The sequence below is a fragment of the Pimephales promelas genome, chromosome 14 (assembly GCF_988280905.1).
Source record: "Pimephales promelas chromosome 14, fPimPro1.hap1.1, whole genome shotgun sequence".
In the NCBI taxonomy this organism is placed as follows: domain Eukaryota; kingdom Metazoa; phylum Chordata; class Actinopteri; order Cypriniformes; family Leuciscidae; genus Pimephales; species Pimephales promelas.
Window position 1 is genome coordinate 24,846,611 of NC_142782.1, and position 12,894 is coordinate 24,859,504.

General features: G+C 35.6%; 1 protein-coding gene and 1 long non-coding RNA gene across 2 annotated transcripts; one reads left to right on the top strand and one right to left on the bottom strand.

Annotated features, from left to right (window-relative positions):
- The first annotated feature begins 770 nt into the window (after positions 1-770).
- dohh (deoxyhypusine hydroxylase/monooxygenase) lies at positions 771-4,055 on the top strand. The gene is made up of 5 exons (XM_039677563.2): positions 771-922; positions 1,391-1,737; positions 1,820-1,896; positions 2,500-2,749; positions 3,571-4,055. Exons 2-5 carry the CDS (start codon positions 1,467-1,469, stop codon positions 3,885-3,887), a joined length of 915 nt encoding a protein of 304 aa, XP_039533497.2. The 5' UTR covers positions 771-922; positions 1,391-1,466; the 3' UTR covers positions 3,888-4,055.
- LOC148973737 (uncharacterized) lies at positions 1,561-12,655 on the bottom strand. Its single transcript, XR_016146528.1, has 2 exons — positions 12,114-12,655; positions 1,561-5,093 (listed from the first exon to the last, which is right to left on the bottom strand). It is a non-coding gene; the product is annotated as an uncharacterized LOC148973737 (long non-coding RNA).
- Positions 12,656-12,894: the final 239 nt, after the last annotated feature.

A 12,894-nucleotide genomic window follows, 5' to 3' on the forward strand; every position in this document is an offset into this window, starting at 1 on the left:
CCAGTAATGTTTTTATTTTCTAAAGCACATTTATAAAAGCTACTTAATGACCTAATTGAACTGAGGCCTAATCCTGGTTTAATCTAAACCCTGGATGTGCAATGGGGCCAAAAGATGTTAAATGTGAAGTTAGGGACTGAGTGTCTTTGACTCTTATAGAAGTGCTGCATCAACAATGTAAATCAGCGGTTCTCATAATTAGGCTACTAATTATGGTGAATAAAATGTACTTTATTATTAATACATTAAAACAACTAAATCTAACTTAATTAAAAACAGTTGAGATGTAAACTGAAATCACATTTTTTCCCCAAAAGCCTCTAAAAACCACCTCTGTACTAAAAAAAAAAATAGATACTAATATTGAGTGAATTCTCTCCACACATACATTCATCAAATACATTCATCACTTCAAACTCACTAAATCCCAGCCTCAGCCCATTTAGAAATGCCGGTGTTGTGCCTAATTTCGACCCCCTGCCAAATTATTACCCCCCTCGTTGAAGTCAGTAGCTACCTGATTGCCTAATCCCAACCCCGCCCCTAATCTTAACCCCTCCCCCACAACTAATCCTAAACCTACCAATACTAGGGGGGTAATAATTTGGCGGGGGTCGAAATTCGGCACAACACCGGTACTTGGGTTGAAACACACACACACACACACACACACATACACATAGTGTTGGACATTTTCGAGCCATAAAATTTGAGAACCACTACTGTAAATTGTATAAACTCTACTGTTTGTTTACTAATTTAACAGTGGTTTCACTCCAATCCAATAGGTGGCGGTAGAGAAATGCGAGTAAATCCAGAACTCACTACTGGAATACACGAGTTGAACGGTTGCATGCCATGGTCGGCATGGGAAAGTAGATGGGGAGCACCATATGAGTGAAAAACAACATCTACGTTTGCAGTAAGTTCAATATATAAATAATTTAAACATTGTAATGAATCAGATTGTAAAGTCGGTTAGCGTCATGCTGTTACTAACACTGTAATGTTTTTAAACCCATCATTCTGCCTGCTATATTACATAACACGTCGTTTTTCTCTCTTTTCATAACACGTAACTTACTTGGTTATTCTTAAATTAAAAAGCACATAAAAGACACATTTCTATCATACACCCCGTTTATCTATTAATATCACTTTCTGAATTTTTCCAAAATAATCATGTAAATCAGATATCGATCATTATATCATACCATAAAAGCACAAACTGTTAATTCCTAAAGATTGGATTTGTTTTCAGCCTATGAAGCTCAAACATGCTGTCTAGGTTGCCACCTCCCAAGGTTTTGAATCATATCATACGAGTCGTCATATTTAATACTATATATTAGCAGAATTTAATAATGCATTGTATTGCTTTCAAATGTAGGTTCTATACATGTGCTGCTTTCTGGAGTACTCCGTTTAACCTGGTCATAAGGACATCAACCAGACACTGAAAACTCATGGCAAATGAGGATATAGCTGCAGTGGGGAGAATTCTCGTCAACCCGAAGCAGGACTTGACAACTCGCTTTAGAGCACTTTTTACTCTGCGCAACCTTGGTGGACCAGAGGCCATTAGATGGATCAGTGAAGCTTTTGTGGATGAATCTGCACTTCTGAAGCATGAGCTAGCATACTGCCTCGGACAAATGCAAGACGAGCAGGCCATTCCTGTCCTAGAGACGGTCCTGAAAGACACTAATCAAGAGCCAATGGTCAGACATGAAGCAGGTGAGGATTACAGAGAATCATTATCTTCCCTATTTCTTTTTTTTTATTCAGTCTTATTCAGTGTTTTTGTTAAATCTTCTAGGAGAAGCTTTGGGAGCCATTGGAAATCCCAAAGTCTTAGATTTATTGAAGGAATATGCAGAAGATCCAGTTATTGAGGTACAGTAAACATAACCCATTTATTCACCATTCGTTGTTACATTAACGCTAGAATCGAATAATTACAGCATAGTATTGTGATATTTTACATGCGTATATTGTATCGATACAACTATCAATCTTTTCATGGCCTGAATTTTAGCTCGGGATTGCGAGTGTTGCATTTCTTTTCTATGAAAGTAACCACATAATGCCATCTAGAGGCCAAGTTGTATGCTTTTTAAGTAGTATATGTTGGAAAACTTGTGTATCTTCCTATAATAACAATATACATTTGATTCAGCACAAAATTACATTTCATAATTGAAAATGAGCATTTTGTCACTTTTGACTTGTTCATTAGTGTTGTTGGTAAGGTTGTCAACCTACTCTAAGTAAAAGTGTTTAAAACAATATGTATTGTAAAAACAAATACATTGAATTGAGTGCGAAAACAGTGACATTTTTTTGACAACTCTAATTTCTATTAGAAATCATCTAAAATACAAGTCTAAAATGGTGTAAAACACCAAGAAGGAAAATATTGAACGAGGAAGGGACGAACGAGATGGAAATGAAGATAAGAACAGTCAGACAACTTGCATTCATTGTCTTTTTGTAAAGGTTGCAGAAACATGTCAGCTGGCACTACGGAGGCTGGAGTGGCTCATGAATGGTGGGGATAAGACAGCAAAGGGGACAGATGAGAACCCCTACTCCTCCGTGGACCCCGCTCCCCCAGCCCCGAGAAAAAGTGTCCCGGAACTGAGGGCGCAGCTCTTAGACGAAAGCCTGTCACTGTTCGATCGCTACAGAGCTATGTTTGCCCTGAGGAATCTTGGGACTGAAGAGGCTGTTCTGGCTCTTGGAGATGGTGAGAAAGATTTGAACTGAGCTCAGTCCACACATGATGAAGATGCAATGCTGGGTCACATCAAGAACATTTGAACAACAAAATGTTCACATTTTTGGAAGAAATCTCTTATGTTCACCAATGATTAGGAATACCATTAAACAGTAATATTGTGAAATATTGTTGGAATTTAAAGGGTTATTTCACCTAAAAACCAGTAAGACCTTAGTTAATCTTCGGAACAAAAAGTAAAATCTTTTTGATGAAATCCGAGATGTTTCCCTACCCTCCATAGACTTTAACGTCATTGCAACTTCCAAGGCCCAGAAAGGTAGTAAAGACATTGTTAAAATAGTCCATGTGACTACAGTGGTTCAAACTTAATGTTATGAAGCGATGAGAATACTTCTTGTGCACCCCACTCCCACTGTTGCCAAATGGGTCATAAATCTCTCAGATTTCATCAAAAATCTGATTTTTTATTTTAAGATGAACGAATGTCTTACAGGTTTGGAATGACATGAGGGCGAGTAATTAATAACAATAATTTTGGGTGAATTAACCCTTTAAAATTACTCGTTTCTATTTTTTTTGCGTTGTAAAAGCTGGATTTGCAACCTGCATTCTCTGAATCACTGACTCCAGTCTCATGATCCTCATGAAATCTTACTGCTCAAGAAACTTTTATCATCGTCAATGTTGAAAACAGTTGAATTCGATCCATTTTCTCAGGATTTTTTGAAGAGAGAACAGCATTTATTTGAAATAGAAATTGCATTGTCATTGCATCTTTGATGGGGAAAAAAATATAATTTGTTATTGCTTTCAAAAATGTATTTTAGGTCTTCAGTGCAGCAGTGCCTTGTTCCGCCATGAGATCGGTTACGTGTTGGGTCAGATCCAACATGAGGCCAGCATCCCTCAGCTGCGGGCAGCTTTGGAGAAGACGGATGAGAGCGCCATGGTCAGACACGAGTGTGCCGAAGCACTGGGCTCCATCGGGAAGGAGGCATGCTTACAGATCCTCGAGCGGTACAGGAAAGACCAGGAGCGGGTGGTGAAAGAGAGTTGTGAGGTGGCGCTGGACATGCTGGAGTATGAGAACAGCTCGCAGTTCCAGTACGCAGATGGACTGCTCAGACTGCAAAGCGCTCAGTGAAACCTCTCACACAAACGTTAATGTTTAACACATCTCGATCCATATTTCAAACTGAATGTTTTTCAAATAATTAATAAACAATGTTTTTTCAGATACATCTAAAAAAATGACTTCCTTGAAAATGTTGGAAGACCTTTACATAATAAAAGCATTCATTTCAAATTTCAAGTTTGTATTTATTTATATAGCACATTTAAAAATAGCAAAGTGCTGAACAATAGACAAGATGTATAACAAGGACAAACCACGCATTCATGACAAAATATCACAATCAATTAAAAGCTAAAGAAAAAAATGGGTTTTAATATAGGATTTAAATTCAGTTTGAGATTGAGCCGCTCTGATATAAACCGGAAGGCTGTTCCACATCCTAAAAAAGGCTCTTTCTCCTTCTTTAACCGTGATCTGGGAACAGACAGAAGTCTCTGATCACCAGACCTCAGGTTTCGTGTGGGATTGTATGGACGGAGTAGCTCAGACAAATAGCTCGGTGTCAGATTATTTACGGATTTAAAAACAAAGAGAAGAATTTTAAACTCAATTCTAAAATGCACAGGTAGCCGATGCAGAGATAGGTGAAACATGATCAAATTTACGCTTTGCTGCAGCATTCTGTACATTTGAACACGTATGCTTATGTCTGCCTTGTTCCGTCTTTAAGCTTTAACAATGCGTCATAAATATTTGTGATATCGCTTATTAAGTTTCTTATCTTCAGTAAGGTCATCGTGACTAATGTTAAATCCTCCACTCATGAGCAGGGGTGATTAGCACAGCTAAGAGACATACATAACAGTATGTTCTGACTAACTAATCCACACAGCGGTCTATCTCATTTAATAAGAGTCTTCTTTAAAAAAGCACATGGAATTAAAATCCAAATACTCTAATCCATAATTGATCATCCCTCTCTAGCATATTAAACAATTACTGTAAACAAACAGAAATGTGAAGCATTTCACTGATTACTTTTGTATCTATATCAATTTTGCATATCAAATCTGCATAATTAGGAAGTTGGCCAGTTGTTGCGCAGTTTCATTTAAGTAAACTGCTAATTTACAGATGATAGTGTGGGTTGAGGGTGACGTACCTGGATTGTTGTGGTCAGCAAAGGCTCTGAAAATGTTTAAGCCTTATTTGAGCTTGGGGGAGGAGAGAAGACCACGTACTGAAAAAAGGCAGGACCTTGCCACAGGGGAAACACTAAAAGTAACACAAAGCAGAGAAACACTGCAGTCTGGACAAAACTTGCAAACATGCTACACCCCTTAATGATTGGTATTATCACGGTTAATACCTCCATGACCATTGCATACTGGATCTTCATTCTGACAGAAGCCTTTCACAAGAAGACTGACGATGAACCCGAAAAAGTCAGCCCTGCTTAGCCAACACACCATGCGTGTAGTTGTGTATAGAGAAGGTTAGGGTGGACTTTCGTCTCTTATATATATTTTTTAATTTAGGAAACTTGGAAAGACGAAAAAATCTGACATGAGTAAATATGACTTCAACTCACCAAGGACAGGTTTACATCCAGGTAACATATTCATTTTTTTTTTCTGCTCAAAAGTGTGTGTGTGTGTGTGGGGGGGGGGGGGGGGGGGGTATGAATTAAATATCAAAACAGTTTTATATTGTTGTATGTTATTTTTCCTGATTGTTTAAGCATTTTCTTTTCTGACGTCATTAAAAAAATGGGGTCGGTAAGATTTTAAAAAATGTTTTTGAAAGAAGTCTATTATTTATTTGATGAACCAAAATACTGCAAAACAGTGATATTTACAATTTTCAAATGCAATTCATGTGATGGCAATCATTATTCCAGTTTTCAGTGTCACATGATCCTTCAGAAATCCTTCTAATACGTTAATTTGGTGCTCAACATTTTTTAAATTTAAATTATTATTATTATTATATTATTATTATTAATCAATGTTGAAAACTGTTTGGATTTTTTGGATACTATGATACTTTTTTCAGTATAAGTTCAAAAGAATGACATCTATTTGTAATCAGTTTAAAACTCTTTGCTGCCACCTTGCTAAATAAAAGTATTAATAATTATAATAAAAAATCCAAACTTAACGTTAAAAGAAAAAAGCGAATGTTATAATGTTCTTTTAATTTCATATTAAGTATTTTATTGGAAAAGAAAAACATCTTCTCCAAAATCATTATAAATACATGAATACAATGGGACATGTTAAAGATTAACGTGTTAATTTAACAATATTGAACTATAAAAACATTTTCCGTAGTCATGACCAATAGCCTTTGTATAGTCCAAACCTTAAGATTTGGTATATGGTATATTTAAAAAAATAAACCTACCCCAAGTCGATCACTTTTCGATCAGTCGATCACTGTAATCTCTGTAACAACAACATACTTACAGAGAGATGAGTAATATCAGATCATGTGCCTCAGAGGATCAAATCTGTCTGGGTCAGTGGCTCAAAAAGAAAAGCTCTTCCTCTGTCTGTCAGTCAGTCAGTCAGTCAGAGACTTGTGCAGCATCAGGCTCTGAGAGAACGCCAATACAGCTGAAATTAGACATGGAGCCCATATTGATTGGCATATTGACTGTCAACACAAGTTTAACTGTTGCGTACTGGAACTTTCTTATGGCTCAGGTTTTCTGCAAGAAGATCAAGGATGCACCCAAACCTGTGGAAATGCCGGTCTAAGTGAGTAGCACTGTTATTAGTCAATGGGCTCAGTGTCACGACCTGTTAGATTAGATACCATCCTTAGTTTGGGGTCAATACTTGTATTCCACAAAGATGCATTCAATTCTAATTCAAAAATGATAGTAAATATATTTATAATCTTACAAAGGATTTATATTTCAAATAAAAAGAAAATATTAAGCAGCCCAGCTGTTTTCAACTGATGATAATAAGAAATGATTCTCGATCACTAAATCAGCATATTAGAATGATATTTTAATGATCATGTGAAACTGAAGACTGGAGAAATGATGCGAAAAATTAATCTTAGCCATTTTTAAAAAAAATTTCTTAAATATATTAATGGTAAATATATTTCAGAATATCACTGTTTTTACTTTATTTTTGATCAAATAAATGCAGCCTTGGTGAGCATAAGACAATAACAATCTTTTGAATGGTTGTATCACTGTTGTTGTTACACATTCGACACCAATTAAGGCTAAAAGCTTTAATAAACAGAAACGTTTTTACTGTCTTGCATGTCTGTAAATCCTTGCTGAGCTTTGGAGTATTAATCACAAACTAGTGTTCAGATATTTATTCATCTAGCTCTTTACACCACCACCTGCTTTATCCCAGACTCAGACAACAGTGCGTCCAGAATTATTAGGCACGTTGATTTTCAGATCATATTTTTTTTGCAGGCACATTTTACCAATTCCAAACCACATTAATCTTAATAACTACTATTAATTTAGCATTTAATCATTTATAAGTGATATATACTGTTCATGAAGGCTGGAAATTAAAAAAAAAAAAAAACGCAGTAAGTTTGGGGAAGTTCTTCACGGTAGAAGATTCTGGAAGATGAATTCTTCAAACAGCGGTAAAAGAGGATGTGGTGCTGGTCCTTCAAAAGTCACTCTCAATCTGTCTGTCTATAAGCCTATAAAAAACAGTCTTCATGTATTTTACAACACTCCAGCTTGTGATTCTTATCTTCTGGTTTCACACTTAATTCTTCTCCTTAATTCTTAATTATTTGCAGTTAACATGTGTCTTTTCTTGAGCAATAAGCATTTCACTGTCCAATGGTCATGTCTTAACTGCAATTTAACTGCAACATCCTTCTCATGGGCATTTAATAATTTTTGACTTTTCAGTCGGAGTCAAATCTCTTTTTTGGCTTATTTTATCTGTATGAGAAATATAACCTGAATATAAGGATTTTTTATAACACTTATAAATGATTAAATACAAAATGAATAGTAGCTATTCAGATTAATGTTGTTTGGAATTGGTAAAATGTGCCGGGAAAAAAATGTGATCAGAAAATCAACGTGCCTAATACACTGTAAAAAATGATTTTTTGGTTAAGTAAATACTAGTGAAAAAACCCAATGTAATTTACTTGAAAAAGTTAGTTCAGGCAAGAATTTAAAAAACTAAGTAAATTCCATATCAGTACTTATTTCAAGCGAGTATAAATGAAAGTGTAATATCAACTCAATAAAATTAAGTAAAAACGACTCAACTTTTCTGATACTGGGGTTCCCATCATGCACTGGACCTTGAATAATTAATGAGGTTCATTTTTCACTGGTTTCCAGCTGTATTTACACTGTTTTATCATTGATTTTTGTTTTCAGTATTAGTAAATTGCCATTTTGTGACATTTCGAGTAAATTTTTTGCTTAAAACGACACATTCAAACACAAAAACGATCCATCAAATGTTACCACCATTGTTTATTGTCTACCAAGCATTGAGGTGTTTGCATTCACAAGGCTTAAAGTCTGACATGATGTATAAATAAATTACTTAGATGATCTAAGTAAAGCACATACTATAAATAAATAAAATAAAATATTAAAATTCAAGATAATTGTTTTAGTGAAGTGTAATACAAAGGCAAAGGAAATCGGGATTAATCAACCTTTTACAAGCCGAGTTAAAATTACCTATTTTTTTGTAAAGTTTACTTAATTCCACATTCCAAGTAAATTTAACTTAAAGATTTCTAATTAAAGCTACTGATAAATATGTTTAGGTTTTTACTTGGCAAATCTTTGTAAATTTACTAGCATTTTCTGAGTGAGATCGTTTAGCAAGGTTTTTTCAAGTAAATCCTACTCCAAATTTTTTACAGTGTAATTCTGTATTCTCATCCACAGGAAATATACCTAATTGGAATAATTATGGCACAATACATTTTTGTTTTAGGATAACCTTTAATTGGTGTAAGATGCCATTTAATCCCTCTTAAAACACACACTCAAATTAAATTCACATATATTTGTATAGCACTTTTCACAATAAATATTGTTTCAAAGCAGCTTCACAGATAATGCAACACACTCCTTCTTGAGAGTGCATCTCAGACAGGATTAGGTGGATTACAGAATAGCTAACCCTTGATTAAAAGCTTTCACCTTCATGAAAGACAGCTGCCATTACCAGCTATGGAATATCAGAGTCAGCGAGACGTCAGCCAAAGGATTAAACTGGGATTAAGAGAATCATATCAGGCTATGTCACACCACATTCACTGGCCTTTTCACTGACATTCACTCATCTGAAGACATAACATTTCTTTTCCCACACAGATTAAGAACTTGGTTGTGACAACCTAACGATGAAGAGGAAGAGGAAGAACCAAAGTCTTTGGGAGGGAAGGAAGGAGGGATGAGGAAGACAATAAGATCAAAGGAGGAACCGACTACATTTGACCCAGAAGTGGACGGGCAGAAATCCTGCCAGGATTTAAATCCATGTATTTGACTCAAAAAGGTGTCACTGAATTCATTTATGAACAATCCTCTCTACCTTTCTTTCATCTATTAGTCTGTCTCTCCAAGCCCCAAATCTCTTGCTCAACCTCCCTAGTTTACAAAATTGTATCTTTCTTTGTAAGTGCTGCTCATTTCCACCTGTTGTAATTTATCAAAATATACAAAACTTCTGATGGGCTTTGAAGTCTGACTCTGTAGTTTTTTTTATTATTATTATTATATATATATTCTAGATTTAGCCAAATAGATGTCAATATCTATCTGTCTCATTCCCTTAATAATAAATAAATACAATAGACTACCCGGCTGTTTACATGCGGATTAGGATGATTAGCATGCGCTGCTTAAACACAGACAGAGGGTGCTGTGTGCTCACCATACAGGACATAACATTTGTTCTCTAAAGTTTATTAAGTACAAATATTTTTTTTAAGAGTACATCCTGTACTGTGATCAACGTGACCATATGTTTGGGCTTGCTTTTCCAGTTGTAACATTGTTGTTCCAAGTTGTTACTACTTGATCTAACTAAATAGGCTCTACTTTGGTTGGTGTAATGTAACAATTTCAGGCTGATTCAGTCATTTTAAGATTTTTTTAAAGTAATTTATGCCATAACCACATAAAGCACTTTTTAATATATATATAAACTTTTTATATGCCATTTAAGACTAGACTTTTTTAACAGAAACCTATATGTTTTAGAAATGTAACAGATTTGGTTCGGTTCAGAAAATGAATTATCGTCATTGCTTAATAAATCTGAGTTGTAACATCGCCATGTTACAATTTTGTTTTCACTGATGTCATTGGTTCTACCAAGGGCGTAGCTTTGGTCTCAACTTTGGTGGGGCATCCCATTCCCTCGGCTTTTCAGCCAATCAAATGATGGCGTTTCAAGTACTGTCGCCTTGGCCATCGAAATGCATCCAAATAGCAAGGAGTTTGCTAAAATATTGGTGGGGACAATTTTGTCATCTTAAAATATTGATTGGGCCTAGTACCTATAGCGTCCCCCCTAAACCTACGCCCATGGGTTCCACTGTACTTAAGAACCTACCAACAGGTGTTGAGACGTGGAATAGAAAAAAAACCTAAATCCTGGCTCAAGACTTCTCCTTATGCCACTAAGCACATTAGCTTGATTGTTTTCTGCTGTTAAATAACTTGAGCTCTGAGGGAAGTCTCGTCACAGTCACTACAGAAGAAACAGTCATTCAGAGAAACTATCATTCCATGACATCTTTTGTCATGATTTTGGGAATATGCAACGAGAAGGAAGACAGCTGAGGAGCATTCAGCATCAGAAAGAGAGAGAGAAAGAGGGCAAGTGTCTGTCAATGAGGGAAAGAATTGCGGGGTATGTACACAACATATTATCTGACCATAAACATGGTTGATAATGAGATTCACATGTACTGTATCTTACCCTACCTCTAATCACTAGTCCAAGCCTAATCTTAGCCTAACCTAAAATAAGTTAGCATTATGTGCTCTGTTAAATAAAGTATAAATTGCTACATTTCAAATATTCTAAATGTCTTTTTTTTTTGGGGGGGGGGGGGGGGGGGGTTAAGAAATGAAAACTTTTATTCATCAAGGATGCATTATAAATGTAACACAATTTTCACACAAGAAAATTAAGAAGCACAACTGTTTTCAACATCAACTATAAAAATATTTCTTCAGCGCCAAATCAGCATATTAGAATGATTTACGAAGGAGTGGAGTAATAATGCTGAAAATTCAGCTTTGCAATTCATTTCATTTTAAAATATATTAAAATAAAAAAAAAAAGATCATTTTAAATTGTTACAATATTTCACATTTCAGTTTTACTCTATTTTTCATCAAATAAATGCAGCCTTAGTTAGCATAAGAAATGACTTTCAAACCATTAAACACAATCTAAAATAAATATACTGAATTTATAATGATGTTTACTTATTGTTTTCTTCCAGATCATCAGAAAATGAATAAAAACTGATGAACTGTTGTTAAATTGTTAAACTTAAAGACACAGTGGAGTAAACAGCAATATTTATGGATTTAGATAAGAACAAAAGTCTTGATGACGAGGAGGACTTATTCAAGGACTACAAACCCACGGGAAATGATCCGCTCACTCTACCCAAGCATGTAATATATCTGCTGTTGGCTGTAAGTGTGACAGGCGTCACTCTGTTCGCCATGATAAGACACCTCATCAAAGATCTCATCCATGATCTGGCAGGTATGTGACAAATGTCCACTGTCCCTTTCCACTTAAAGAATTACGAAATCCTCTTTGAATGTTATCTGGCTAGTTTTCAATGAGATGCATGACTTTGTGTTCCTTAAATACACTTGACTGCTTTGCCAAAAACATAAACCAGCGAAAGAGAGTTTGCTGGTGTTAGCTCCTCTTGGAAACAACTCCTTTCAGTACCTATTTCAACCGCTAGCTGTCAATATTACATACTGCAGCTTTAAGTCTTTGTTTGCAGAGCTCAAACTTGGCGCTAACAAGGTCATGGGTTCAATTCCCAGGGAAAGAATAATGCAATGTTTACCTTGCAAATGGAAGTCGCTTTGGATAGAGTGTCTATTATTGTATATGTAAGACAATCACAAACTAGGTTGGTTGAATCTGTTTACAATGAGTTATTCCTGAGACTTGATGATCATAATAGCTGCCAATAATATCCCCAAAAGCCTGTGAAGAAATCTATCAGCATAACGTGAGACTGAATGCTCTTAGATGTCCTGTAGATTACCTGTTTGGAGAGCAGCCTATGGAAGAGCAGGAGATTCCCTGGGAGAGACAAAATAAGTTCAGGGAAGACTGGATTCCAGAAGCAATGCCTGAGCTCGAGGCCATGGTGAATGAAGAGCTATAACTCATGGACGACACTGAAGACTTGCCAGCCATCTGGGTTACATGTGCCCCATCCTCCATTCAAATAGGCTAAGTGTTAGCAGCAGCTAGCATGAAAACAAGATTCAGCATTTCTCATCTGAATACTCTCACAAGAGAGCTTAAATCTTTTTTTTTCCCTCATGGAATTGTTTTCTGTCCTATAATGACATACTTTCTACTGAAACGAGTTGGCATATATATCAAATAAAATTTGAAATGAACAGTTTGCTAGTCAGCAGCACGTGGTATCGGGGGCGGGCATTGATCATTGTAGAGAGAGTTTGATTGGACAAAAATCTACCTATTGCAGGATGAGTCATCAATATTTCCTCTGTTTACCATGGAAGAGAAACGCTGTCATTTTTAATGTTTATATCTGGTCAAAGTGAAATTTGTCAATATTTGATGTAAGACCTCAAAGCAAACATGAACTAATAGTTACAGCAAAACCTTTTCCAAATATTTTTGGCATGTTGTACTATATTTTATTATTCTCAATAGACGTTCATCTAACACCCTTTTATCAGTTTAGAATGGATGACTTCTGTTCTGTGTAAGCCTGAAAAGTAAATATTTTGCCTTTACAACATAACAGCATGTAACATTGTCAATGAGAGATTGTCTATCAATAATCACAC

What these genes read in the sequence shown, in the direction of transcription:
- dohh (XM_039677563.2), top strand. Translation starts at nt 1,467, where the DNA reads ATGGCAAATGAGGATATAGCTGCAGTGGGGAGAATTCTCGTCAACCCG. An exon ending in AATGGTCAGACATGAAGCAG is followed by an intron (nt 1,738 to 1,819) that starts GTGAGGATTACA and finishes TAAATCTTCTAG; the next exon opens with GAGAAGCTTTGGGAGCCATT. An exon ending in CAGAAGATCCAGTTATTGAG is followed by an intron (nt 1,897 to 2,499) that starts GTACAGTAAACA and finishes CTTTTTGTAAAG; the next exon opens with GTTGCAGAAACATGTCAGCT.